Source organism: Aquila chrysaetos, chromosome 26 (assembly GCF_900496995.4).
Source record: "Aquila chrysaetos chrysaetos chromosome 26, bAquChr1.4, whole genome shotgun sequence".
In the NCBI taxonomy this organism is placed as follows: Eukaryota; Metazoa; Chordata; class Aves; order Accipitriformes; family Accipitridae; genus Aquila; species Aquila chrysaetos.
Window position 1 is genome coordinate 403,717 of NC_044029.1, and position 26,094 is coordinate 429,810.

Here is a 26,094-nt window from a genome sequence, read left to right on the forward strand (position 1 = left end):
CTTTAGAAAAAAGAAAACCAACCAAAAAAACCCAAAACCAACACCCAACCAAAAAACCCCCAAACCACCCCACCCACCCAGCTCATACAATAAAACGCTACAGCTCCCTGCTGGGCCAGTCATTTTGTACAGCACTTCCAAGAATTACACTGTTTTCAAAACAGCCTGTTAAAGAGCAAAGTAAACCAAAACCAAAGGGAAGACACTGAGACAAGAGCTTTCCTCTGAACTCTGGCAATCTCTGTGTGCCTCTTCTGTAAAATGGGAGTAAGCTTACTCAGCTCACAGAAAAAAAAAAGGGGGGGGGGGAGGGGCAACAAAAAAAGGCACAAAAAGGACTGTATGAAAGACATGGTGTGAATGTACAATATTTTACTCAAACGTAATACATGTGAAGAACCACTCCTCACAGGGAATGTCAAAATTATACTCCTTTCCTTTTCATGTTCCCATTAAAGAGGGGGTTAACAAAAAAACCCCAAACCAAGAGAACCAATAGCACTTGACAATTTTTATACGCTTATTGTTTTATAACATTTTAATATGCTCCTTAAAAAAAAAAAAGCAAACAACGAAAAACCCCCAAAACAAAAAACCAACACCAAAACCACCACAGGATGTGTATGGTAAAGTACGTTTTAGACATAAAATTTCATCCCCTTCAATGATTACAAAGTAGGAGTTCAGTGATCTCATCATAAAGAATGAACTGTTTCTGCTTGCTTTGAACAATATGAGTTATTAACATCTGGAATTAATCAACAACAGTAACTGACTAAAACTCACACAAACACAAACCTCAGATATCATTTATAAGACTGGGGTCAGGATGACTTGACTCAGAGTATTTTGCAGAAAACCAGAAAGATTATTGTTTGGGGGTGGGAAGAAGGAAATCTCACTACATTATTAATCTGCATTCATTAGATGAAGTGAATGTATGGCAAAACTTCACATTTTATCAAGATAAATGCATTTCAGTAGAATTTGTTGTCCAAGTTCTCAAACAGTTTAAAGTGCCTAAATGTTCTCAGGATCTTAACTATCTTACCCAATCAAGAAAAGCCACTATGAACTAAAATCTGCCTTAAATCAAATCCACTAAACAAAATTCCACTACCAATAAAACAAGTAATAAAACTACCTACCTATATTTCATCATCACCTGTGACCACACATTTGCTTTATTCCTGTCATTGATCTTTTATCCTAAAGCAGGAAAATCCTATGACCAATTACTTACAAATTTACAGTTAGCTGAAGTTAGCAATCAACCTGGGCTTAAAATCCTGTATTTTACTGATTTTTTTTTAATTTCTTCATATCAAATGCATATGGTAAACATGGAGAAAGCACATCTCCTGAGAACCTGATGTGCACTATCTGCCCAGAATACTTCGTTTCTTTATAAACAGTGTGTTGTCTTAACAATAGAAGATCATTTATAGGAACAGATACTTAATAACTAATTTAACCACTCAGTGCTTTGTTACAGAGTATGCTAAAAGGACCAAATTAATGTACAAAAATACTGAGGAAGGACTACACTTTTAGGTGTTTAGTACCAGCTGTCACATCCTTAGCGCTAAGTTCAACTTCAGACAAGAAAATACTATGAGCTACATCCTGATGAGTTATCCAGCTCTTCTGCTGCTCCTGATACATTTCTGGAGAACTTCAAGTAACTGCCTATTTAATTACTCTCAAATTAACTCATATCCAGCTTAAGATCCCATAAAGACCTTAACTAGGTATTTGAGACAGACACAAACCAAGATTATGAGTGAGTCCTGAGGGGGGGGGGGGGGGGGGGGGGGAATCTTCTTTCTCCTCCTCCTTTTATGTTCTCCCCCTCCCCAAGGGAAAAAAAGCTGAGCACTGCTTTTCTCCCACCTTCATGTCCCTGGACACTGACACTTATTGACTACCTTTTAATGAGTGTTGAGCATGACAGATAGCTAGGCCATGAACCAGTAACACACACAGGAAAAGACTAGGCCGTATGGAACCATTAGCACTTTGAAAGTCAGATTTCAATTAAGTTGTACAAAAGAAATAAAAGAATAATTTACCTTGAAATTTTCATTCTATCATTTGTAGTAGCTCTGCAGAATTTATAGTAGTGTTACTCTTGAGTAGCAAATAACTGCTACCTGCAAAATAGTTAACATTTACATAATCACTCTTATTCCAATGTATTTACAAAGATTTTGTAGTTCTTATCTACACCAGAGAAAGTTACATGTTGAAAATATGATAATCAAATGTAAATCTAACCATTTGGTTACAAAAATTTAACAAAGTTTATAAAGAGTTTATTTTATGTTTTAGTTAAAGTATGAGGTGAGCTTTTGAGAAGGGGCAGAATAAAGTGAGAGCTCTTCTGGCCTGGTAAGGAAGTAAGCCAAAATGAAATAATTTGATTAGCAAGACATACGGGTATGACCTTTGACCTCTCCTGTCCCACCCAATCGACCCTGTAACTGAGAAAGGATAGAGGTCTATGAATTATTTCAGTGAGAGAGGGGAGGGAAAACAAAAAAAACAAGAAAACACCAAACAAACAACAACAAAAAAAACCACCAAAAAACACCTTCCTGTTGACAAAAAGAAGACAATATTTTATGATATTTTATACAGCTTAGAATTAGTTAGTTGTGCCTAAACAAAGTTTGAAATTGTTTCTCAGCAAAGCAGAGCTGGTGCTTACCTCTAAGGTCTGGAGCATGTGATGCCAACAGCTCTGCTCATTTGCATACAGTCAAGCTAAACTGCTGCAATGAAGAGCACTTCGTCAGCCATTTTGAAACTGCACTGCCTGAGCTGCACTGAAAATGTGATTTAAGATGGCTGCAATGTGCACTCAAGACCAGCCACTCAGTGACAACTCGGCAGTGCATATAACATTTATACAGCAAAGCACCTCCCTCTTTGCCACACTGCAACAAACTGCACAGGCGGGGGGGGGGCAAAGAGGGGGGGCAGAGGAATGGTTTCTTTGACAGGCAGGAAATGGTTAATGCACGGCTGCAACATTGCAGCTACTCGGAACACCACTGGTAAAGAGAAAACTAAAATAAACCAAAAACCACCGAGAGGCAGCCCTGCTAGGTCTGCGATCCAGGATTTGTATCACCTACTTCAAATCCCTCCCGACTCCAGGCAGTTCAGAATCCACGTCACATATTAACAGCCACAGATACAGAGCCAGATCATGCATAGAACTGACATACATTAGGGAATACTTTTCAAGAGCAGGCTCATTTCAGTCTTTAAAAAAAAAACAAAAAACCAAAAAAACCACAAACCTTAAAAAGCTTAAGAAACTGATCTATACCTTTTTACAGCAGCACCTATTTTGAACTATTGTGTAATATCAGTTGCCCAATAAAACAGTTTTACTTGGGGGGGGGGGGGGGGGGGGGAGGAAGTTCACTTTATAAATAAGGAAGCTAGCAAAAAACCCAAGAACACTCCAGAACTTCAGTGGCCAAAAGAAATCAAGTATCTCATCCCTTATGAATGATGCAGTATGTCATCTAAGTTTTTCAAAGAAGAGACATATCTAGAATCCCTTCAGCAATTTTGCTGGAATCTTCTTGTAACAATACTAAGTAGTTTGTTCCTAAAGAACTGGTTTGGGAACCTATGGGGCCACAGAGGGGCTGTCAAGCAGATACACAATTTTAACGCAAGCAGAACTAAATAGAATACAGGTTCCTCTAATGTCTGTTCATTAACGCCAATCACACACTCTTGCCCAGGCAACAGTGGATCAGTTCTGGAGGGAACTCCTCTATATCTGCCTCACTTCATCATGCACACCTCTTCTACAAAATCCAAATACGGCTATTTTAAAACAAAATAACTGCAAGAGCACATGGGCAATCCTGAAGGAAATTAATGTTGAATTATTACTAACTATCTATCAAAAAATAGTCTTTGTGATCCAAAATGAGCCCAACACGGTAAGCCCCCCCTGCCCCCAAATGCAAGAAAATGCCCTCCATCTACTGCTTTTATGAAAATGTCTTAACTTATGTAACTGTGCATGTCTGTTGCCAGCTGTAGCTGGTTATTTCAGGACTGATTAATCATGCCAGCAGTAGCTGCCTGATGCACTCATCACCACCACAGTCAGTATTTCAAACTTAAAAAATGTTGAAATGCACCATCTAGTGAATAAGGACAAAAGGAAAAGCATGATTTGCAATGCAAGAAAAAGCGCATTCCACACATGTAAACAGCTACATTGATTATTATTGTATTTGATAATACTGTACAGATTCAGAGGACTAAATTAAAATATGCTTGAAATTCAAATGCCCAAAAGACAAGCCTCTCAAAAACAAATTTGTGAAGACTGGAGAACAACTTCATTACAATTAATTTAAAAGTACCCACTACGCTGAAGCTTTTCTTCAAAAAGACCTATTACTAAATCAAAAATCAAGTTTACAACAAATTCAAAAGAAACGTTTTCTACTAGCCAGTCATAACCCCATGTTGCTTACTCTGAACTTCATATACAGAACACCTTCAGCTTAGAGATTTACAACAACTTGTAATATTTCAAAAGTCAAACTTTGGATTTCATTTGTATGACAAATATACATACACTTTGATTTCCACGGTAGCAATGTTTTAAATAGAAGACAATTCTATGTTTAGCTCACCTACAAAATTCCTACAGCAAAAGATGAATTCTGACCTCCAGTCCTGGAAGTTCAACAAAAACCTAGGCAGGTTCTAATCCAGAACCCAAGACCTGCACTTTTACAACACTGCATTCTCTGACATTCAGTCTTGGAGCTCGATATATGGAAACTCAGTGACTTCAATAGGTTTGAACAGGCATAACTACTTGGCAGAAAAATTTCAGAGAACACTTTCACTCAGCCAGAGAAAATAGAACCCATCTCACACTCAAGTTGCTGCAATCAATCATCTTACCTTGTCAGAAAGCTTCATGAACATGCAGAGGTACTGATATGCTAATGCAGACACCTAGTTGCAAAAAATCTAGCTGAATGGTAAGAAACCACATGTATTTACTCAAGAGTTCACTTCAATATACTTTGGTTAACATACGCAGGTGTGTTAATATGTTAAAAAATATTAACAAACTAATTTTAAAATAAACCCCGATGCTTAATTAAACACAAAATTAGGAGTAAAATAACTCACCTGAGAATGCTTTGGAAACATTAAAGTGAACCTACACTAGTGTGGAATTCCTGTATTAGCGAGAGACTACAATTTCTTATTGCTACTTAGGGTGGCATCTATACAGGTTCTCTAAAAATAAAAAATAAGTAAGAAAATTGGGCATTTAAAAAAAGATTCAGAAGGGAATTTAAACTTAGCCCGTTATGTTTAGTTTTCTCTTAAATATGCAATGAAAACTTGGAACAACCTTAACTCTACCTTCTTCTGATGACATGCCAACACAATGCAGTATCATCTCAGCAAGTTCAATTATTCTAGTCATAAGTTAAAATTTAAAAAAGAGCTTCCATTTTCCAACTGTCTCATGAACATCAAACAAGAAACTCAAGAGAATGGTACCCTGTAATTTCTCTAATTGTTGCCCTGTATAATACCACCCCCCCCACACCTCTTAAATATCATTACACAGAGTCAGACTTTATACTAGGGCTCCTACGCTGAAGAATCAAGGGGAGGCAGAAAATTCTGGACTTTCAGACAGGGTTTTATGTCATTTCACATTACAAGGGCAGTAAAAAAGCAGCTAAAGCATAAATAATTTCTTTTGCTTAAATTATACACTTAGAAACCAGTCTGCTACATATCATCCCCATTTCCTTGTGTACAAACCACATCTCATCTACTTTTCTCATTTATCCTCTTCTTTTGTTGTTCTTTTCTGTTTTGATGGGGTTTTGTATGTTAGTTAACATCAAGTGGACAAAACAGTTCTTACACTGATGAAATTCATGAGAGACTACTACTGTTTGTATGCCTCTGAATTGAAGTCTCAATAGACCATCTACCGAAACCCTCCTTTATTCCTGTATTTACACAGGCCAGCAGGCTGACTTCAAGAAACATCTCAACTCTCACTCAGCACTGCAAGAACTTCGCAGATAAAAAACTACTTAAACTACTGGGGAAAAGGAGGAGTCCATGATGATCATGAGACAAGGAACACTAGTGTCCAGAAAGTCAAAGTCTGCACAACATTTGAGGTCTTCCCATAATTCCAAGCCACTTGATGGTAGGACCAATGAAAGAAATTTTCAGTGTATTGACTGAAATCAGCAAGCATGTATGTTTATGTGCTAGTTTGCTACCAAACAGATTTTGAAAGACTAAAAAAAATTAAAATGCAACAACTTTCTTAAATGACCTTCTGGAAACTGCAGTAAGTTGGAGGCAAAGGTATAAGGAACTTCTTTCATGTCAGGTTGTTGGTTTTTTTTACCATAACATTTCTTTACACTATTGTGAAATGGAGGATAATGCTTAGGACAGCACAAAATAACAGAGCAAGTATACAGGTTATTTTAACAGCTAGCTGACACATCCACAGTCATATCATTCATAAAACCTGTGCTTTGAGTATGTGAATTTACTTAAAGAGCATTTTCAGAAATTGGACCTAGAAGAGAAGAACATTTTTCCTGTATTAAAAATATCCAAGTTGCACACAGCAACCAAGCTCTACTAGTTTACCTAAATATATTGGAAAATAACTTATTAAAAAAAAAATACTTCGTACACAGCCATCTAATTTACTAAGATCTCACATGATTTGTTGTTCATTCCCAGAAGAAATAAGAGCTGGTAACTCATGAGTACAGTTTTTAGTCGTTTATAACATGTACAGCTCAAAAGAAAACATCTTAGAGGGCACAGGTTTTTTTGTTGTTGTTGTGGTGGTGGTTTTTTGTTTGTTTGTTTTTTGTTTGTTTTTTCTAAGTTACTCATAAATCCCAAAGGAACATAAAGGGCATTTATACAATATACATACATATACATAGTGTTCTGAATTCCTTCACAGTGACATGATGGAAGCTGACATACAATGGAGGATCAGGCATTTATTTAATACCATGTAGTTACTATTATGTCTTCAGCTACACCACCAAGGAATCATTACCAAAAAAAAAAAAAACCCCCCACAAATGGCGGGGGAAAGAATGGGGAGAGACAGACTTGCTCTTAAACACACTGGCCATTTTAAAAAGTAAACTTCAGTGGTACTGAACAAGATAATGAGTGAGCAATACAACTAATGAAACCACATTTCCAGCACATTTATAAACACTGTCTTGCTACTTTTCATCAGAGTAACCTCAGGTTATCATTGGTGCCTTACCACGCTGGACAAGCAAGTGCACATACACGTCTAGTTTGAAGCTGCATGTTGATAGGACAGCCTCCATACTGCTTTGACAAGCAATACCTATGTCCTAACTGACAGCAAGTTATCCCCCCAAAACAATGTGTAACTGCTAAGTCCCTCACTGGGGACAATGGTAGCCTCTTCTCACCCCAGCTGCTTGTTTTCACAAAATTTCCAGGAATGAATTATCTTTGATACTTACTACTCTGTCAAATTCCTGAAAACCAACAAGTCTTTCAAGAACTACTAAGGATAGAACAACTGACAAACAATTATCACATAAAATTGGACTACTATACTAGAACTGAGCAGATTTCTGTTAAAACTTGTAGGGTTGTGGCACAATTAAACATTTTTGTCACATACCTGTTTTGCAATTTTCTGCTCTAAGCAAAAAAAAATCATTTATATTTGTTAGACACATTTGTCTTATTAGTGGAATTCCTAAGTGCCATTTAAAAAATGCATAAATAAGGTTATTAAAGTTCATGCAGGCATTATTTTTCACTAACAGCATTCTGGTTTTTGTTTAATACTAACACAACCTCAAATGAAAACATAAAACACAAAGCCACATAAAACTCAAGTGTAGATGAAATTCTACTCTCAACTTTGTGATGTTTTTTTGCACATATATACGCACACAGTCAAGATAGAACAGAGATAAGAACTAGAACATTAACTAAAACCAGAATATGCAACTAAAGTAGAAGACCAAAAAAGCCCAACCAAACAAAACAGACTCCCATTTCTGAATCACCATTCAATTGTTTACACCCTGAAAAGCTAGAGAATGTATTGGGTTTGTTCAATCTTTACCATTCTAAAAAAAAAAAAAAAAAAAAAAAAAAAATACTAAACACATTCTGCAGATCCAGTTTCTGGATAACTAATATCAGTACTTTGTATCTCCAAAATTGATCACACTCACTTTTATAGTCTGATGTGTAGGCTAATAATGAACTTCAATGATCAGATGCTTCCAGAGACTTAAACATTCTACATATGAGCTCAAGGATCTTCTGACACCCACTGCTACAGAAATGGGGCTGGGAGGGAGGGGGAAGTAACAAAAAACCCCACACAAACAAAAAAGGTAAGATACCTAAACATACTGCAAATGATACACAAAATCTCTTCAACCAAATGAAAATTAAGATCCCACAACATCATCCAAAACTTTGCTTTTAAAAAGATAACCAGAACTCAAAGGCTGACAAAAATCTATGCTCCAGATACTCCTGACTGAAAATCTGAAAGTTGGAAGACTTTACAGTTACCTTCTTTGGGATCAGTCACTAGGCTTTAAAATCCAAACCAAAACCAAGCTACAGAAATTTTAAATATGAAGTATTACACAATCCATACCTAAACTTTATTCAGAGATCAAGACATTCTTTAACTGACCAACAAGAGCAGCTGATTACAGAGATTGCTTCAGAGAACAACCTAACTTTCTCTCTGCTTCTTAATGAGCTGTCAAAAAAACCACCAAGTTTTTTGCTGCCCCACACAACAGCCCTACCTTACTCTCCATTCTGTATTCGGATAAGTCACTGCTGCTTGATGAACAGTTTCTTCCAGTAGGGTGGAAACACAGGAGTGTTTTTTCATACAGTACAGCATATAGTTCAATGACTATAACCGAAATACCAGAATTACAAGTATACTTCATCAAAGCATCATTTGTGTTGGCCAGTTCATGAGATCCCAATTGTTTTGTATGTGTAGGTGAATTTCTCAAAGTAACGTCATATACTAAAGAGAAGTAAAGAGTTGAGCCACAGATTTAACTGAAAAATATTAACAATCTTAGATTTCGCTGCATTTAAGAGAAATATTACATAAAAATATATTGCAGAGAAAAAAAAAAACACCACCAAAACCTCCACGTTCACGTATCATAATAGTTTTATATCTTGCAACTTATTTTCCTCATCTAATATCTCTTATGAAAACTGTGATGTACATCTGTGTCACTGCAGTAATTTCCAAAATAAATTCATAATACAAACATATAACTAGGCCACAATATAGAAAAACACCAGGTGGAGAGCAAATGGAAAAAAATGCATTCACGTTGCAAACTATTTAAGTAAGAGCAACATACTGGTAAAGTATCTTTTGGCCTTACTATCTACATTTAATGAATAACCTTGAGATTTTACGCATAAATATAATTTCTGACAATAGGCCCAGATAAGCCTAATTAATGATTATACTATTAAAAACATCTAGATGGGGAGAAATTTGATTTTTTTTTCTTGTTTTGGAAGGAAAATAGAGTAGCTGGTTTACTTTTCACTGTGGAAATATTGCCTGTTTGTAACAGAAAAAAAATGCCTTCTCCCCAAAATCATGAACACAATGAAAATGAGGATTTAGTTACTAATTAGGAATCAGTTACTAAAATAGGATTTTTAAAATTGTTGAACATGTAAACTGTTTCTGTTTGCAACAGATTCTGTAAAATCAGTATTTAAAATTAAATTATTTTTACTCATAGATTGTTCAGTCTCTTGGCTAGCAAGATCACCTCCCATGCTGGGAGGAAAGCGTATGTCTATGTTATACCACATTTCCTGTCTTTATGCCCTAAATTAAAGTGTTACTAAAGGAGCTTTTACAGGAAAACTAATACACTACAGTTAATGTTGATCTTCTAAATATGCGAAATGGGCATAACAATACAAGCTAAAGCAAGAGGTATGAGCAAATGCAGGAGAGCGTGCCATGTATGTGTATCTGTTGGGATTAGCATCTTCTTGAAAACAGACTTTGTAATGGACAGGAAATGAGAATTAAGAGGTTCCTCAATAAGATCATCAAAATGAGTGTTTCAATTGATGTATGTAATTATTGTATCCTTCTAGGAATCAATTCTGTTATGAGTTTCAAGCCTACACAACATTCAAGATAATCTTGTTAAATTACCTCATACAGCAAAATACAACACTGTTCCACATTATCACAGGAAGCATCAGTCCAGCACTGCTACACTTGGTAGCGAGGTTGCAGCTGATAAAAAGCCTTTTACTCCAAGCAACGTAGTAAGTCTACTAAATTAAGAGCATAACAATGAGACCACAAAGATCTCTTGAGATTCCTTTAAAAAGAACAGACAATGAGCAGTTACTTATAAACAGTGACAAAAAAAAGTTTTTCTGTATTTCAATTATTTAGCATTTATCGAAAAGATGTATTGCTATCCAAAATTATTAGTACAATTCCTTTCTGGATTATACGTACATAGGAGCTTGATTTGATACTTCTGGGTCATACAAAACAATAAGATAACTGCCAAACTTGAGGAATAAATAGTGGGTGTAATTGCCATGATTCATGAATTGCACAAGTCCTCATGCAATCATCAGTGAATTCATTTTATGATGGGCCTGACAACTACCATTAGCCCCATTTCAGAGCTCTGTAAACTGAGAAATTACCTACCCAAGATCACATAACAAATAGCAGTGTTTTTTGTTTGGTTTTTTTCCCCTCCAAAGAATTCTTAATATTCGAGGCAATACTCTCCTTCATACCTTCCTGTAGGACTGCACAAACGAGTACCTAATCAGAAAAACATACCAGTTTCTTACACTGACATCTGCTGTTTGTGTACAGAGTTCATATTTAACATATTAATTTCAGATTTAAGCAGAAATTGAGCACATTCTTCACATTTTTACTTTTAAAAACGCAAATATAAGGTAAATATTAATAACTCCAATAATTGTAACTACATCAAACTGGTATAACAGATAATGGCCCAAAATATATTGTAACTTGCAAAAGAGAGCCAAATAGCATGCATGTAGAATATCCTGATCTTGCAGATGCAAATTTCAATAAATTTATTCATAATAATATTGTATTGTTTGTGTAATCTGGGATACTGACCAAACATATTTATTTACTTCCGCCAACTAGCATGTTAAATAAGCTGTCTAGATGCGCAAGTGTTATTTTTCTGTGACTGCATGAAGGCTGCAGTTTTAAGCTCATTGACTGTTGCCTAGAAGAGTTGAGCTGTTCGCCCCTTTATTTTAAGGGAATATTTCTCCATCAACAATTCCATCCAATTTTGCCATCCAACAAGTCCATCTGTGTTAAGGGTCACACTGACATTACAATACATAGATTTATTTCAAGATTACTATTATGCAACAAAATATTCTAACGTAGGCATTTCCACTGGCTATCTGTCAAAGACTAGGAAATCTAATAAGAAGGATATATACCTGTTAAACAAAAAAACTGCTTGAGGACAACGCTACACCTCTAACAGGCCCCAATGTCACGTCAGAATTAAAACGTGAAACACTTAACCACGAATGCAGTTTCAATATTTTAAATGCTTAAGCTCAAAGAAAACTGGAAGTTCAAATGTACCTTCTTTACATGAATATACTACTTAAACTCTTAACTTTTGACATTTTGTTTGATGTGGGCCTCCACGACAACCTGCAGTAGCCACTCCGGTCTTGTTTGCTGATGACATCACATATATCATAAACAAGGCATAGCTAGGCCTTTTTTTTTTTCTTCCACTAAAACACCCTCCTTTCTAGCAAATTAGCATGCCCATATACTTCAGAAACTTCAATCTTAAGTTCATCAGTGCGCTTCTGAGCGCAATAACGAGAAAAACGGTTTTCTCCTTCTTGCTTCTACAGCCCATCTGCTGCAACGCTCCACATCCACGCCCGCCCTATTTGCGAGGCTACCCACCGGCCGCATACAGTACCGCCCAGGTCGCGCCATCCCCAGTTGGAACAGAGAGTAAGGAGACGCTTTCGAGGCGCCAGACACACCGCTGTCCCACCCAAACGCCCGGCCGGTGCGGTGCAGGAGGCGTCTCCGCCTCGCCTCGCCTCGCCGATGCGCGAGGCAGAATGCAGTCGGACGACCGCCTGGTGTCGCCCAGCTCTCTGCGCCTTTGGAACTCAGCGGAGCGCCCCAGCCGTGCCCTGGCCCGCGCCAGACCTACCCGTGACCCGCAGCGGCTGCCGCGGGGATCCCTCCACACGCGGGGGGCGGAGGAAGGCGCCGCCCCGCGCCCCGCTCCCCACCTCCCGCCACCTCCGCGCGAAAACGGCAACGCGCATGCGCGCCGGCGCCTGCACTGGAGCCGGGTCACGTGCTCCCATGCAGCGCGCGCATAGCTGCGCCGCCCTTGCGAGCGGGTGTGGGTGCGCGCAGCGGCGCGTGTGCAAAGCTGCAGCCCCGGAGCATGCGCACCGCCGCCGCCGCCGCGCAGGGCAGCGCTCCTCACAGAGCGCCGCCGCCGCCGCCCGGCCGGTCGGTCGCGCCCCGAAAGGGACCTGCGGTACCTGCGCCCCTGCGTCCCGCGGCAGCTCCCGCCTCGGCGCTCCGCCGCCGCTCCCGCCTTCCCGCCGCCGCCGTAGATTCAAAATCGGAACCCGCTCCAGGCACCAACGCCGCCTCCCCTCGTCGCACGCGCCGGGCCGTTATGCAAATAAGCCCCGTGTCCCCTCCCCTCTCTCGGCCGACCCCGCCCCCTCCGTGGGCACAGGGGCCGGCAGCGGGGGCTGCCTCGGAGCCGGCCAATCGCAGGGCCGGCCATCTTGGCGGCATGCAAATGAGCCGCCGGGTTATTTAAATGAGCAGGTGGCTCCGCCCCCTGGCGGGCGGTGGCGGACGGTCCTTGGCGGTAACGCGGCAGGGCGCGCCGCAGCCCTGGCTGCCAGGGGGCGCTGTGGTGGGGCCGGGGCGCGGCGCCGGGGCTGAGGGCCGAGGGGCCGAGGGGCCGGGCGGGAGCGGGCGGCCGCTCGCCTCCTCCGCCGCTTGCCTCGCCCGCCGCTTCCCGTGCCCTGGGGCCCCTCTGACACCCTTGAAAGCCTGCCCGAGGTCCGCGGGGCAGCTCTGAAAATAACCTGGGCGAGCAGCCTCCTGTGTCGTTTGCGGCAGCTCCCTTACTGCCCCTCTCGTCCAGCTTCTGGGCTGTGTGCGGGGTAACCTCAAGTATTCTTTGCGACAGGCCGCGCCTGGCCAAAACACGGAGGTTTGGGGGGGGGGGGGGTTAACTACCGGCTTCGGGTTTCAAGAGTGCCAAGAAACCAAACGGTACCATTGGCGTGGCTTTAAGTGGATCTAAGGCACGCGGCCTCCCTGGGTGAGCTGCAGGTCAAAACCGCAAGTGGCCATTTCCCACCTGCCCTCCATTTCTGCCTCAGAGGTGCAGGTGGGAGGGGGAGAAAACCGGGGGACCTGCTTGAATCCGAGCCAGAACTCGGCACCCTTCATACCACAGCCAAAGGCGGGAACGACCGTTGCCAACAGCTGGTCTGTCCCACAAGGCACGGAGTCAGGTCAGGCAGAGAGACCGGCGGCTGTATCCTCAGGTACACAAGAAGGTACAAGAGCATAGAAGGGCACGTGCAGAGTTTTCAGCAGAAATGCTGATACACCACCTGTGCTCATCTAGTGCTGAGATTCAGGTACCGGTCACCTACTAACCCTGCAATGGAGAGTCCCATTCACTCCTTCTTGAGGCCAATAAGGTTCACGTTCTTCCTACTGGAGGCATGAAAAATGGCATCCTGATTTATCTATTTCAAGAATAAGCTAAATATGAATTAACTTTTTGTCTGTTGGGTACAGACCAGGCTGACCAACAGAGCACTCTGTTCCTATATGTCATGAAATAGTACCTATGACACAGCCATTGTAAGAGTCCTGTCAGGTGTGCGTGGTGGATTGAGGGTCAGTGTTTTAAGATGTTGCCATTCCCAGTGGTTTGCCTGACCTCCCTGCCACATGATTCCATTGCACTGCCAAGATGGAAGAAGGAAACACATACATGTGCCCATAAATTTGTGCAAACAAATCTGCAACAGTGCTTTAAGCAGGTGTACTAGCCTGGGAACTTTAACTGCTGAAATGTGAATGTACATCTTGCTCTGCCATCTTTGCTACAGGTGTGACAATTTCTAAGAGAAAGTGTGGCAGACACCTGCACAGTAATTTCTTAAACTTTCATAGCTAGTTTTATCAAGCTGCAGTGCAACACTGGAATGTTTTGGTTTGGAAAAAGGGAGATTTGAATTTTAGTTGAGTCTTCTGAGCTTTTGCCTACAGAGGACAAAGCATTTCAGAAGGAAAGGCTAGAACTATCCAGAAGTGGGCAGTTCCTAGCCATGCCTATTGTTTAACTTGAAATTTCACTGCTGGTGAGCACTTTTGTGGAGTCTATGCATATGCATCCTTTGAGAGTCAGTCAGGAGTGAATGCTTTGTGGCTAAAAGATGCATGTTTTCAGAAGACTGGGTATTAGTACAGCCATCTCTATGGATAACAATTGGTGTTATTTCCAAACTTAATTTAGTATGGAAGCAGTTACAGCAACATAGTATTTTGTCCACTGCAGTGCATTTCCTGAAGAAGGTTTTGTCACCCTAAAAAATACACAGTTTGTCAAGTCTGCATTTAGGTAAATTTGCTGCTATTAGCTTGATTTTTTTTCCTCACAAATAAATAGAAAATACAGAAATGCACTGTCGTGGTTTAACCCCAGCCATCAACTGGCTCTATCACTCCCTGCCCTCAGCTAGACAGTGGAGAGAAAATATAACAAAAGGCTTGTGGGTTGAGATAACGACAGGGAGAGATCACTCAACCAATTACCATCACAGGCAAAACAAATTTGACTTGGGGAAAACTAAATTAATTTATTGCCAATCAAACCAGAGGAGGGTAATGAGAAATAAAACCAAATCTTAAAACACCTTCTCCCCACCCCTCCCTCCTTCCTGGGCACAGCTTCACTCCCGAATTCCCCCCCCCTCCCAGCAGTGCAGGGGAATGGGGAATGGGGGTTACGGTCAGTTCATCACAAGTTGTCTCTGCCGCTCCTTCCTCCTCAGGGGCAGGACTCTTCACTCTTCCACTCTTCACTTCTCCATGAACTTCTCCAATGTGGGTCCTTCCCACAAGCCGCAGTCCTTCACGAACTGCTCCAGCATGGGTCCCTTCCCTGGGCTGCAGTCCTTCAGGCACAGACTGCTCCAGCGTGGCTCCCCCACGGGGTCACAGGTCCTGCCAGCAAACCTGCTCCATCATGGGCTCCTTTCTCTATGGGTCCACAGGTCCTGCCAGGAGCCTGCTCCAGTGTGGGCTTCCCACGGTGTCACAGCCTCCTTTGGGCACCCACCTGCTCCGGTGTGGGGTCCTCCACGGGCTGCAAGTGGATATCTGCTCCACCGTGGACCTCCCTGGGCTGCAGGGGGACAGCCTGCCTCACCATGGTCTTCCCCACGCGCTGCAGGGGAGTCTCTGCTCCGGCGCCTGGCGCACCTCCTCCCCCTCCTTCTGCACTGACCTGGGGGTCTTCAGGGTTGGTTCTCTCACACATTGTCACTCCTCTCTCTGGCTGGAGTTTCCAGGGTTCCCCCCTAACCCCCCTTCTTAAATATGTTCTCCCAGAGGCACTACCACTGTTGCTGATGGGCTCAGCCTTGGCCAGTGGTGGGTCCGTCTTGGAGCCGGCTGGCAATGGCTTTGTCAGACACGGGAAGCTTCTAGCAGCTTCTCAGAGAAGCCACCCCTGTGCCCCCCCCCGCTACCAAAACCTTGCCATGCAAACCCAATACATGCACCAAGAAATGAATGATTAAAAAAATCTTTCTTGGATCTCTGAGGAAAAGATAGTAGAGAAAATTTGAGTGCCTCAAAAAAATCCTATTTGTCTAGCCTAATATCTATCTCCATTTGGTGATAGGGTGCAGCAACTGAGGGGACCCATCAACTGCTACTCTACTACTAGAAGAGATGGGATGCTGTTGATTATGATTACCCCCAGACTCTAGATTGCTGACAATCTCTGAAGTGTTTATAAGTTTACTTATAAACATGATACTGTTCTTTCAAATGCTGAAGAATCCAGCTGTCCAGAGTTTATACGTTGTTCACAAGGACAGAAACCGAGCACTCTCTGAAAGAAGTTCTGTAATGAAGTACAGAAACATGAAAGTTGCCACTGAAATCTCACACTTAAATAGCATGGGAAAGTTTCTGCAAGGTCCTGTAGACCAATGGCTATTTCTTAAGAATTACTCATAAATATTTCAAATGCTGTTTAGAAGGGGAGTTTTTTGTGGTTGTTTTGTTTTGTTGTGTGTTTTTTTTTTAAATTATTAATAAATTAGTTACTTGAAAGGTGACAGGAAACAAATGCATTCAAAGTTTTATATAGAATTGCCTAGAAATTTAACTTGGTGTATGAATTCTTTTTGCAAAGACAGGATGTGATCCTGTTCTTCACCAAAGCTTTACAACAGTGACAGAAGTGGAATATAATAACTTCCTTTGCTCCGTAACAGTTACAGAAAGACAAACTATTAAAAAGCAAACAAACAAAATCAGTTAATTTTTTTCAGAACTACTTGTTGATAACCAAAGACAATAAAGATTAACAGAAAATCAGCATCAAAATTATTTTAAATGGAAAATTTATTTTCATTCTTGTTTTACTTAGCACAAATTATGTTAACATGTTCATCATGATATCATAGCCGTTTTCTATCGTACAGGTACATATCAGATGATTTATTATTGCTTAAATATGGATTTATAGAAAAACGAAAGAATACACCCCATAGGGTCTTTTAATGCCAGTGTTCCTTTTTCGACTTCTTTCTCAGGCAATATTCCTGTTCAGCCTTAAAAGCAAAAACACCAACCTGTATTTTATTTACTTTATTCACGTACTCCACAGTTGTGTTAATTAACTCCAGAGTTGTATTAATGTAGCTGTTACAGCAAGTAAGTGCCCTGCTATGGTATTTTAGGTACCAGTATAAGCAGTAGACTAACATCCTTAAATTTGAAGAGCAGTGACCATATTTGAATTATCAGGTTAGTAATTTGAGGAAGCGAAAGTCCAGATTTCTGTCAGCTGCTCTTGCTGAAGTCAGACTGGTCATAAATTCAAAGCAGCAATGGTATCTGTTTATATTGCTCAGACTCTTTGCAAGAAGAAAGTTAAAATAAAAAATTGTTGAGAAAATATGACTTCAGCAGCTTTTCACTTGCAAAATTTATTTTTTTGCCATGAGAGTGATGTGTAAAGCCAACACTACACTGGAGCTAAATTTACAAGATACTAAAATTTTAACACCACAGAAAAGTAGATGTCCATGTAGTTCAATTTCCTGTCTGAGGACTCTGCTAATGTGTTCAGGCATTGTAATGATAAACGCGGAGAAAAAGCCAATAGATTCCAACACACTTTACAAAATTAAAAAAAGACTATTTTATGTGCAGCAGAGAATTTCTTTTTGATGCTCTCAATTCTCCACTGAACTTAAGGCTTGAAGTATGCATATAACATTTCATTTTCTTATTTCCAGGTACTGTCATAGGACAGCTCCCAACCTATGAATGACATATCACTAATAAGCTGATTACATGATACTTCTTTTTGTACGTCAAATTGTGTTAGAAAGAATGAGACTTAACACTTTGAATATTTCCCAAATATTAACTCTCTGCATATGATTTAATAATTGCTAATGGAGACATTGCAGAGTCACAAACGGGAATGATAAAAGGAAAAAAGGAAAGTGATGCACAAAACAGGCATAGTTCTCAGCATGAAAATGTACTTTTTATATACAGACAACTAATGACTTTAAAAGAAAACAAAATATGATCACAAGAAATGGTTATCAATAGGGAAAAAAAGAAAAGTCATTTTATTTGTACATTTTATTTTTAAATCATTGCTAGAAAATGTTTATTAACAAGAGGTCACCTTGCTAAATGGATGACACTTTTGAGCCAATAAGATTTATGTTAATTCTTCTTGGTAATGGACTAGATTAATAAGTATTTCTTGCATAGTAATAGCCTAATAGGATGGAATGATTACAACTTCTCTGATTATAAACAGTTCCTACACAGGGCAAAAGAAAGACCATAATACCAGAAAGTAATTTCACTAACAGAAATATTTCTGGCAAGAAAAAAAGATGTATCCCTATCTGACAACATAATCTGTGATTTAATGACTCATTTGGGACTTTAAGAATTTCACTAGGAAGGCTTAAAATGTCACTGAAAAAGGAATTGCACGATACCCTTCTGGTGAAGAAAACCAGAGATTTTTAAAATTCCTTTTTCATATAAAGGCACTTTTTTTAAATACAGAAACTTAAAGCACACCAGCAGGAAGAAATCTATGAAAATATGTTAAGACATTCCCTAAACTTTTTAAAAACATAAAATTAACAACATAGAAAGAACAAAACCATGGTAAATGTAACCAAAATACTTGAGGAAATTTTACTATAATGAATTAAAGCTATTTAAAGCATTTTCACTTAGGTTAGTTTTCACTGTAGATTAAGTACCTTCCCATAATATGACTTTTGTAAAACATGCTATTATCTATTACCTTTAAGAGTAATAAGAGGATTTGGGGGAAATTCCTAAATCTACTCTGTTCCTTTCTGATTTCATAATAATTCTTAAAAATAAACTTTACTAATCATGAAGTGAATATTCTGCTGCTCAGCTGTTTTGTGATGGTGACTTTGTTGTATTTACTAACTTATTTATTTACTGAGCAAACATGTTTAGGTTAAACATTTACCAGTCATTTTTTCCTCTGAGTTGTCCTCTCCGTTTGCTACCTTCCCCTCCACCATAACAAACTAGGTCTAACTTCATTTCACGTTTTAATAAGAAAATTGTATTTTGTACTATAAAGATTGATATAGTTCAGTGGTAAGTGCAGAATTCAATGATGAAGAAGTAGTGACAAAAACATGTTTTTATAGCTTGTTAAATTTGTTTCTACTACTCTAAATTATTGGTATTTTGAGATACAAGCAAGTATCATCTGCACCGTGAATTCTTGTGCTTAACATCTAGCTAAAGAGTCTATCAGACTTTGAAAGAAAAAGTAAGTTCGACAAAATGTCACCTGATTGACAATTGGGATCTATTAAATGAAGATCCTTTTCCAAAGGGTCTAAAAATTAAGTCAGTTCTAGGCACCAATCAGGAATCTGTTGAAAAGAAGAGCTTGTCTTCCATTGTCCCACTTACTCTTTGATATGAGAAAGTTGTGAAACCTAGTTGTAAAAACAGCACATGATATACTGGAGAACCTTACAGCTATAAAAGCTCTTTTGGTTTTAGCTATTTTTCATGCAGTTTATTTTTAATCACTAGAAGTATTCATGTGGTGCCCGTGGAACAATCTGGTTTTCATCAAGTCTCTTGACTATGTAACTTACTTCCTGAACACAGTTGTCTTTCCATTACTTCAGAGATAATTGCTCTGGAAGTAGCTTCGTTTGGAAGATGCCTTTTTCCCCCTAAAAATGCAAAGTAATACTGCGGTAGCATTGTTATTACAGTAGAGGTTGAGAAATCAGTGCTCAGTTTTAAGTCCCACAATACTACTTAGATGCAATGTGCTTGACCTCCAGATTACACAGGTAATGATGAAGAAATATAAAGAATATTTCATATATTTCCTCCTTGGGAGTATGTTTTGACCTGTTGGAAGAAATCTATCTGAACATCACTCTGGAATGTAATGAATATGGAATGTCTTCAGTAAATGAACTATGCAGATCATCTGAAATGTGTGGGCTGATTTTTGTGTAGTCATGTTACTGACAGTTTAAATGAATGAAAATATTTGACCTTTTTGAATGTTTAGAAATGGAAATACTTTCTTTAAAAGAAAAATTTCTATACTGTTTAAAAAGGCTTACCCTGAGGGTGAATCAGTTTCTTTTCTCAGTTTCTTTTTCTCAGCCCTTACCTTGGGCTTTTTTCAATGTAATACCTGCCTTAGATCTTTCTAGAAAGTGGAAGACTCATGGGTTAATGAATCCAAGTGGTAATAGTGTTAATAAATTTCTCAGTAAGTTATGTGTATCTGCAGGAAATTGCCAGTGAAGAATCAGATGCAGAGTGGTCTAGTAACAACTTAAAAAGGTAAAATACTTGGGCTTAGCCGCAGTGAACTTTTTCAAGAAGACATTAATTACATAATAATTGGGACTTAAGAATATCTCTTGATCGCCTCAGCTGTATTTTGAAAGGTCTTTTTTTTTTTTTTTTTTTTTTTTCTTAAACACAGGATGATCAGCCTTGTATTAACTTGCTGGAGGCTTTGTAAATAAAAAATTGGCTGGCAGAAAAGGGGTGGAATGTAAAAATGTGCTTGTTTGGGTTTATTTATTTGTTGTTGTTCATTTTGTTATTGTTGTATTTCTTGCTTGGGTTGAATTTTCTCCACAGTGACTTACAGTGAAAATGAAGGGCAACTTAAACCTCACTATATTTATGCCAAACCTAAAAAATCAATCATACTTATTTAAAAAAAAAAAAAAAAAGGAAAGGAACCTTTTGAAGTTTTGGTTTTGTCAGTGTTAAGTTGCCAGTTATTTTTGCTAGATGTCATTGTGTTGCCTTTAAAGTGTTTTCCTAATTGAAGTTGTCATCTAGTATTTTTTGCCACATTCTGAGTTCTTTCTCATGACTTCCTCCTATAGGTTCTTTTTATTATGTGGTAAAACAAGATCAACACCTCTGGTATAAATATAGCTTAGAAAATATCAAACAGTTCTTTGAATACTGAGGCAGGTAACTAACCAAAACAGATGATATTCACTGATCCTGATTAAAGTCATCAACAAATGGAGAACTCAGCACCTATCCATTGCCAGTTACCACCATCTTACTTAATAATGTATTTAATTTCCATGACTTAGCAGAATAATTTTAGATGATTTCTCCAGATGTTGGTGTACTTGGGAAAGTGAGAAAGGAGCTCTTATATTTTTGAGGTAGGGGGTCCTACAGATCATAATATATACACATTACACATACACTAAGGAAGGAAGGAAGGGAGGAAGGGAGGGAAGCTTAGGTTCCCCTTTCACCAGGGAGGTATGGTCCTCAAAATTTGAATGAAGGAGCCACTGATGAGAAGATCTTCTTAAAATTTGGCTAACAGGCTAATATGTACACATAGAAACAATCTTATACCTCTGCCAGTGTAGCAGGGCCCTCTGACAGAGATATTCTCTATGATACAGGGACCTGAAATCACTTCTGCATTCCCAGTTTTGTGTGAGATGCATCTGTTCTATACCAGCCATTCCCCATGGCTGTGAAGGCTGTAAAGAGTGTATGGATGCCTGCCTATGACATGAGAAGGGTGGAAATTAAACGGAAGGGGACCAGTTGATTACAACAAATAGTAGGACTGAAAGTAGAGCTGCCAAGCATTTATCTTCTCCACCCATTCCATTTACCGCATCCCTTAATGTCCTCATCCTCTGCCACAGTTGCAACCTACTCTCTTTCTACTCTTTCCACTTCTGCATTCTCTAACCTTTCTCCTCTTCCAACAATCTTCTGCGTGCCTTTGTTCCTCAATCATGCTAAAATGGTAAGAATCTGCAAGTGCTATTACCAGTTCATGTTTGGGGGCTGCATGCCTTGTAAGCCCTGAATCAAGTGTTACCAAAGGTTGTTTTCCTTTGATCACAATCAGTCCCATTGCTCAGGGGACAGGATTCATTATTTCAACTATTTATCAAAAATTTTCATTTTGTTTTGACAATAGCTATGAAACATATCTGCTCTACAACTGTACAGTCCATTGCTTGTGACTGAAATATCATGAGCAGGTGGGGAAGGGTATTCTGAGCTGTTCATCAATCATTTGCTTGTCCAACTGGGTTGCTGTGGACTGGATTTATCCCTTTCATGGCTATGGGTGTGTTACTCAGATTCCTAGTTTCCATTCATCAGAAATGGCACTGGACAGAGTTAAAGCTGAAAATAGATCATGTTATTTCTACCTTACTATCCTGCAAAAGTGTCTTAAGATTTTATTTACAAAAATAACTACTGAAGCCTGATTTGAAGCTGTGGCAAGAGTATAGTTGCCACAGAACAGGTATAACAGCTGTTTTATTCAATATAACCAATCTAAAATATATACATAATAATTATGTTTTCTGTAATTTCTAATAGAATATGGTATTAAAATAAAAATGGAATTATCAATAGCCTTTATGAAAGTACTTAAAAATCTTAGTCCTGGACTCCTGCCATCCCTGCAGCCCCCCTGCCACCAAAACCTTGGCACCTACATGCAATACATTCCTCCCCTTGCCTTTGTGAAACACATTTTTGTTATTAAAATATACATTCATCACACATCCTCCACAAACTTCACTTGCAACATCAACAAAAAATTCCCCACATCAGAATCAAAGTAACACCATCATGACACTGACAAGGGTGAACGATATACACACACAATAAAACTCTACCACTTGTCCCTTCACCACAACAAAAATTCCCAACACCAGTACCAAAGCTCCCCCAAATTATTGCACTCCCTGGCAATGGCCAGTCTGAGTTTTGCCCATTATCTCTCCCAACTACTGTCATTATCTCAAATTCCTTGGGCCCCATGTTGAACACCAAAAAGGACTGTGGTGGCTTAGCCTTGTTTAGCAGCTAGATGCACACCCAGCTGCTCTCTCACTCCCCGTCTTCAACAGGACAGGGGGAAAAAATAGGATGGACAAGCTTAGGATAGTCGAGATACAGACAGTGAAATCACTTACCAGTTACTGCCACTAGCAAAACAGACTCGACTTGGGGAACATTAATTTAATTTATTGCCAATTAAAATAACTTTAGGTAGTAAGAAATAAAAACAAAAATTAAAACAACACCTTCCACCCTTCCCTATCTCGAACCAAAAAGAGCCCAAAGTTCCTATTGTGTAATAAATCATATATTTTCCTTTATTCTTTGCTTTTTGATAAAAATGCCGAAACATTAGTTCCTTTTACCACAAGCTGCTACTGGTTCTCATTTTATTTGTGTTATTCTGCTACAGTCTTACAAGTTGACATTTTAATATTTTCTTGATGTAGCTCACTGTATAAGTCAAATTATTTATTGTTAACAAAACCATCTTTTCAAATGTACCTCATTTGTTTTAAAAGGAAGAAAACAACTTAAAAACATTCAAAACAAAACATTATCTTATCATACTTGATTTCTTCATTACGACGGGCTAGGGACACATCTCTAAGAAAGTTCTTTCTGTGGCAAAAATACCTGTCTTGGAGCAGGAGGAACAGAAATAGATCATACAGAAAATCCATAAATACGTGGAAGAAATTATGCTGTCACTCACAGCATGTTCTAAATGCTTATAATATCTTTGAGCAAATTCATTCTTTATTTTTCATTTTCATATTAGCCCAACTTTCAGATAGCAATAGCTCTTTATGATTTAATCTGAAAGAAAAACATGTTTTCTATTAAGTTGTATTACATTCATAATACTGCTTATTGAAATGTCAAAACTACTAAAAATGTATTTGATTGAAAATTCAGACATTTTTAATTTACAAACACTCATTGTGTGACCTCAGTTTATCCTGGTCTTGGGCTCTAAAGAAAAAACAGAGAGAGATCTCTAGAACTCAATGTGCTAACCAGAGTTAAATAGCCGACCCTCGTGATGCTAGTGCTGAGTTGCCTGAAATGAGCGGAATGCATCATTTTTAGTGTATCTGGTGGTAGGTAACAGTCAGCTACAAAAATATAACTTTTTGTGTGACAACTGACAGAGAAGTAAATATTTCGCAACACTTAAATGACACGCTTTCTACACAGTATTTGATTAACAGACCTGGCCAACAACAGAAATAATTGTTAGAAATATCGCTCGAATTTTTGATACATTTTGAAAGAACATACCCATTAAAACATGCTTAAGAAGTTTAACCAAGTATCTTTTCTTTCTTTACATCCTCCTCTCCACAATCACTCTTCCATTTCTGTCCCCAAAACCTGACCCACAAAAATGTGGTTTGGAATTGCATTGGAATCTGGCCAGAAGTCTCTCTGTCAAGAGACAGAGCTCTGAACAGAAGACATGAAACCCTCAGGTGCATAGTCAACTTCAAAATTACTAAGGTTTTTAGGTGCATTTCTCTCCAGTCTCCTATGCAGTTCTGCCTTTTGTACTAGTCTCATGCTAATGTCCAGCCCATTCTCTCCTGAGATGTGTCGACAGGGCATGTGCTGCTTCTGTCTTACCTGTTCCAGTGGCTCCAGGCTCTGATATCTCTTTTGCCTTACCCTTTCCCAGCCTGTCTGTGGCTTTCACTTCTCCCTGAGATGTGAAACTGTTCAGGGCTTCTCTAATCAGTTGAGAAAAGAGCAGGTTCACTCACATTTTTGGTCTCCTAGCAGCAAACCAATGAGGAGCTACATAGCTCCCAGCTGGCAAACCTGTAAGCTACAGCATTGGAGCACTGGCAGAAACCCAAAATTTTTTTATATATATCCACCATAACTGTGAGAATTGGAATTACTATACAATAATACTCAAAAGGAGGCAATACTATTTATCCAGGAAAGCCACCTACCTGTTGCAAAGGTGTAAAAGGTTTGTATTGTTTCAAGTTTTGCTTGGATGAGTAATTTCTTTTGCTTTGCAGTTTTTTTCTCTTTTTAGTGGCCTTGCTCCCTCTAATTTTAAAGTGGCTTCTTCCAGTTACTGAAAAGTAATGTCCCATTTGCTAGAAAGGTTTTGGTTTTCCACTATACTATTCTGCTTCTTGCTGAGGATGAGCACTGTGGTTTTACTTGCTAGTTACTTGCCAGTTCACTCGTAGAGTGCTAAGAGTGGTTCCCTGGCATAGGAAACTGAACGCTTTTAGGGTTTTATTTCCCACTCGAGGTGATCCCTTCACGATGGCTTGTCTCCGACCATGCACACGCGTGTGCGTGCACGTGCACACACCCCCTCTTCAACTCCCTTAGGCACCTTCAGAGAAAACCATTTCCACCAACACATGGCATGAACGGAAGTAAAACAAAATATGTCTGCCCCTTAGCTGAACTGTGACGGCGGCGAAGGGTGAAGGGCCACTGTGCAGCCTGCCTGAATTCCCAGCCTCTGCTTTTAGTGAACAACCCTTTTTCATATTTCTCCTCAGAGCCGTGGCGCAGCCAGCGGTCCAGCAACTGCGTCAGGCAGAGCTGGGAGTGCGGCCCAGCCTTGCTGCCTCCGGCCACAAGGCAAAGGCATCGGGGAGGGCATCCTGGCGTTCCCCGCGGCTGACGGCCAGGCCCGGAGGTGCGGGGCCTCCCAGAGAGGGGCCGCCATGGCGGCCCACCGACCAGGCCCGGGGCGCCGGAGCTGTCACCCCGGCAACGCGCGTGAGGTAAGCGGTGTTGCCTAGCAACCGGGGCTGCGCTCCAGAAGCCTCTAGAGAGTTCCGAGCGGGGGGGAAGGGAGCTGCCGGGCGGAGGGGAGGGAGCGGGAACCTGCCTTGAACGCTGGCCCGAAGCGGGACAAGCGGGGGGCCAAGGGCAGGCTGCGGCGGCAGAGGCGCAGCGGGCGTCCGCGGGGAGGCGCCGGGCGCGCCGGCACGGCGTAGGCCTGGCGCCGCGGGGCCTGGTGGCGGCGGTCCCCGGGGAGGGCTCCCCACAGGTGCTGCTCGTCCTGCACATCTGCTGCGTGCTGCCCTCCTCGTTCTGACAGGGGAGTACAGGCAGGGCGCGGCGAAGAGCCTGTGGTGAGGCGAAAGGATGTTATGGAACATCCCTGCGCCAGCTTTGGGTTTCTCGTTGGAGGCTGAGTTCAGAGGGAGCTCGCTGAGCGTACCACTCATGCAGCGGAGTTGCTTTCTAAA

General features: G+C 40.2%; 1 protein-coding gene across 5 annotated transcripts in view; it reads right to left on the reverse strand.

The window, feature by feature from the left end:
• Positions 1-12,943, reverse strand: part of LOC115336368 (activating transcription factor 7 interacting protein) — a 118,852-nt gene extending 105,909 nt beyond the window's left edge. Inside the window, exons 1-2 of one of the 5 annotated variants that reach the window (XM_030003200.2) lie at positions 2,711-2,877; positions 2,073-2,153 (exon numbers count right to left, since the gene is read on the reverse strand). In XM_030003200.2, the coding sequence (XP_029859060.1) occupies positions 2,073-2,086 (14 nt within the window). In that variant the 5' untranslated portion in view covers positions 2,087-2,153; positions 2,711-2,877. Of the gene's footprint in view, positions 1-2,072; positions 2,154-2,710; positions 2,878-12,359; positions 12,587-12,702 lie in introns of those variants that run through there. The other 4 variants (XM_030003196.2, XM_030003201.2, XM_030003202.2 and 1 more) reach the window with 4 other exon arrangements.
• Positions 12,944-26,094: the final 13,151 nt, after the last annotated feature.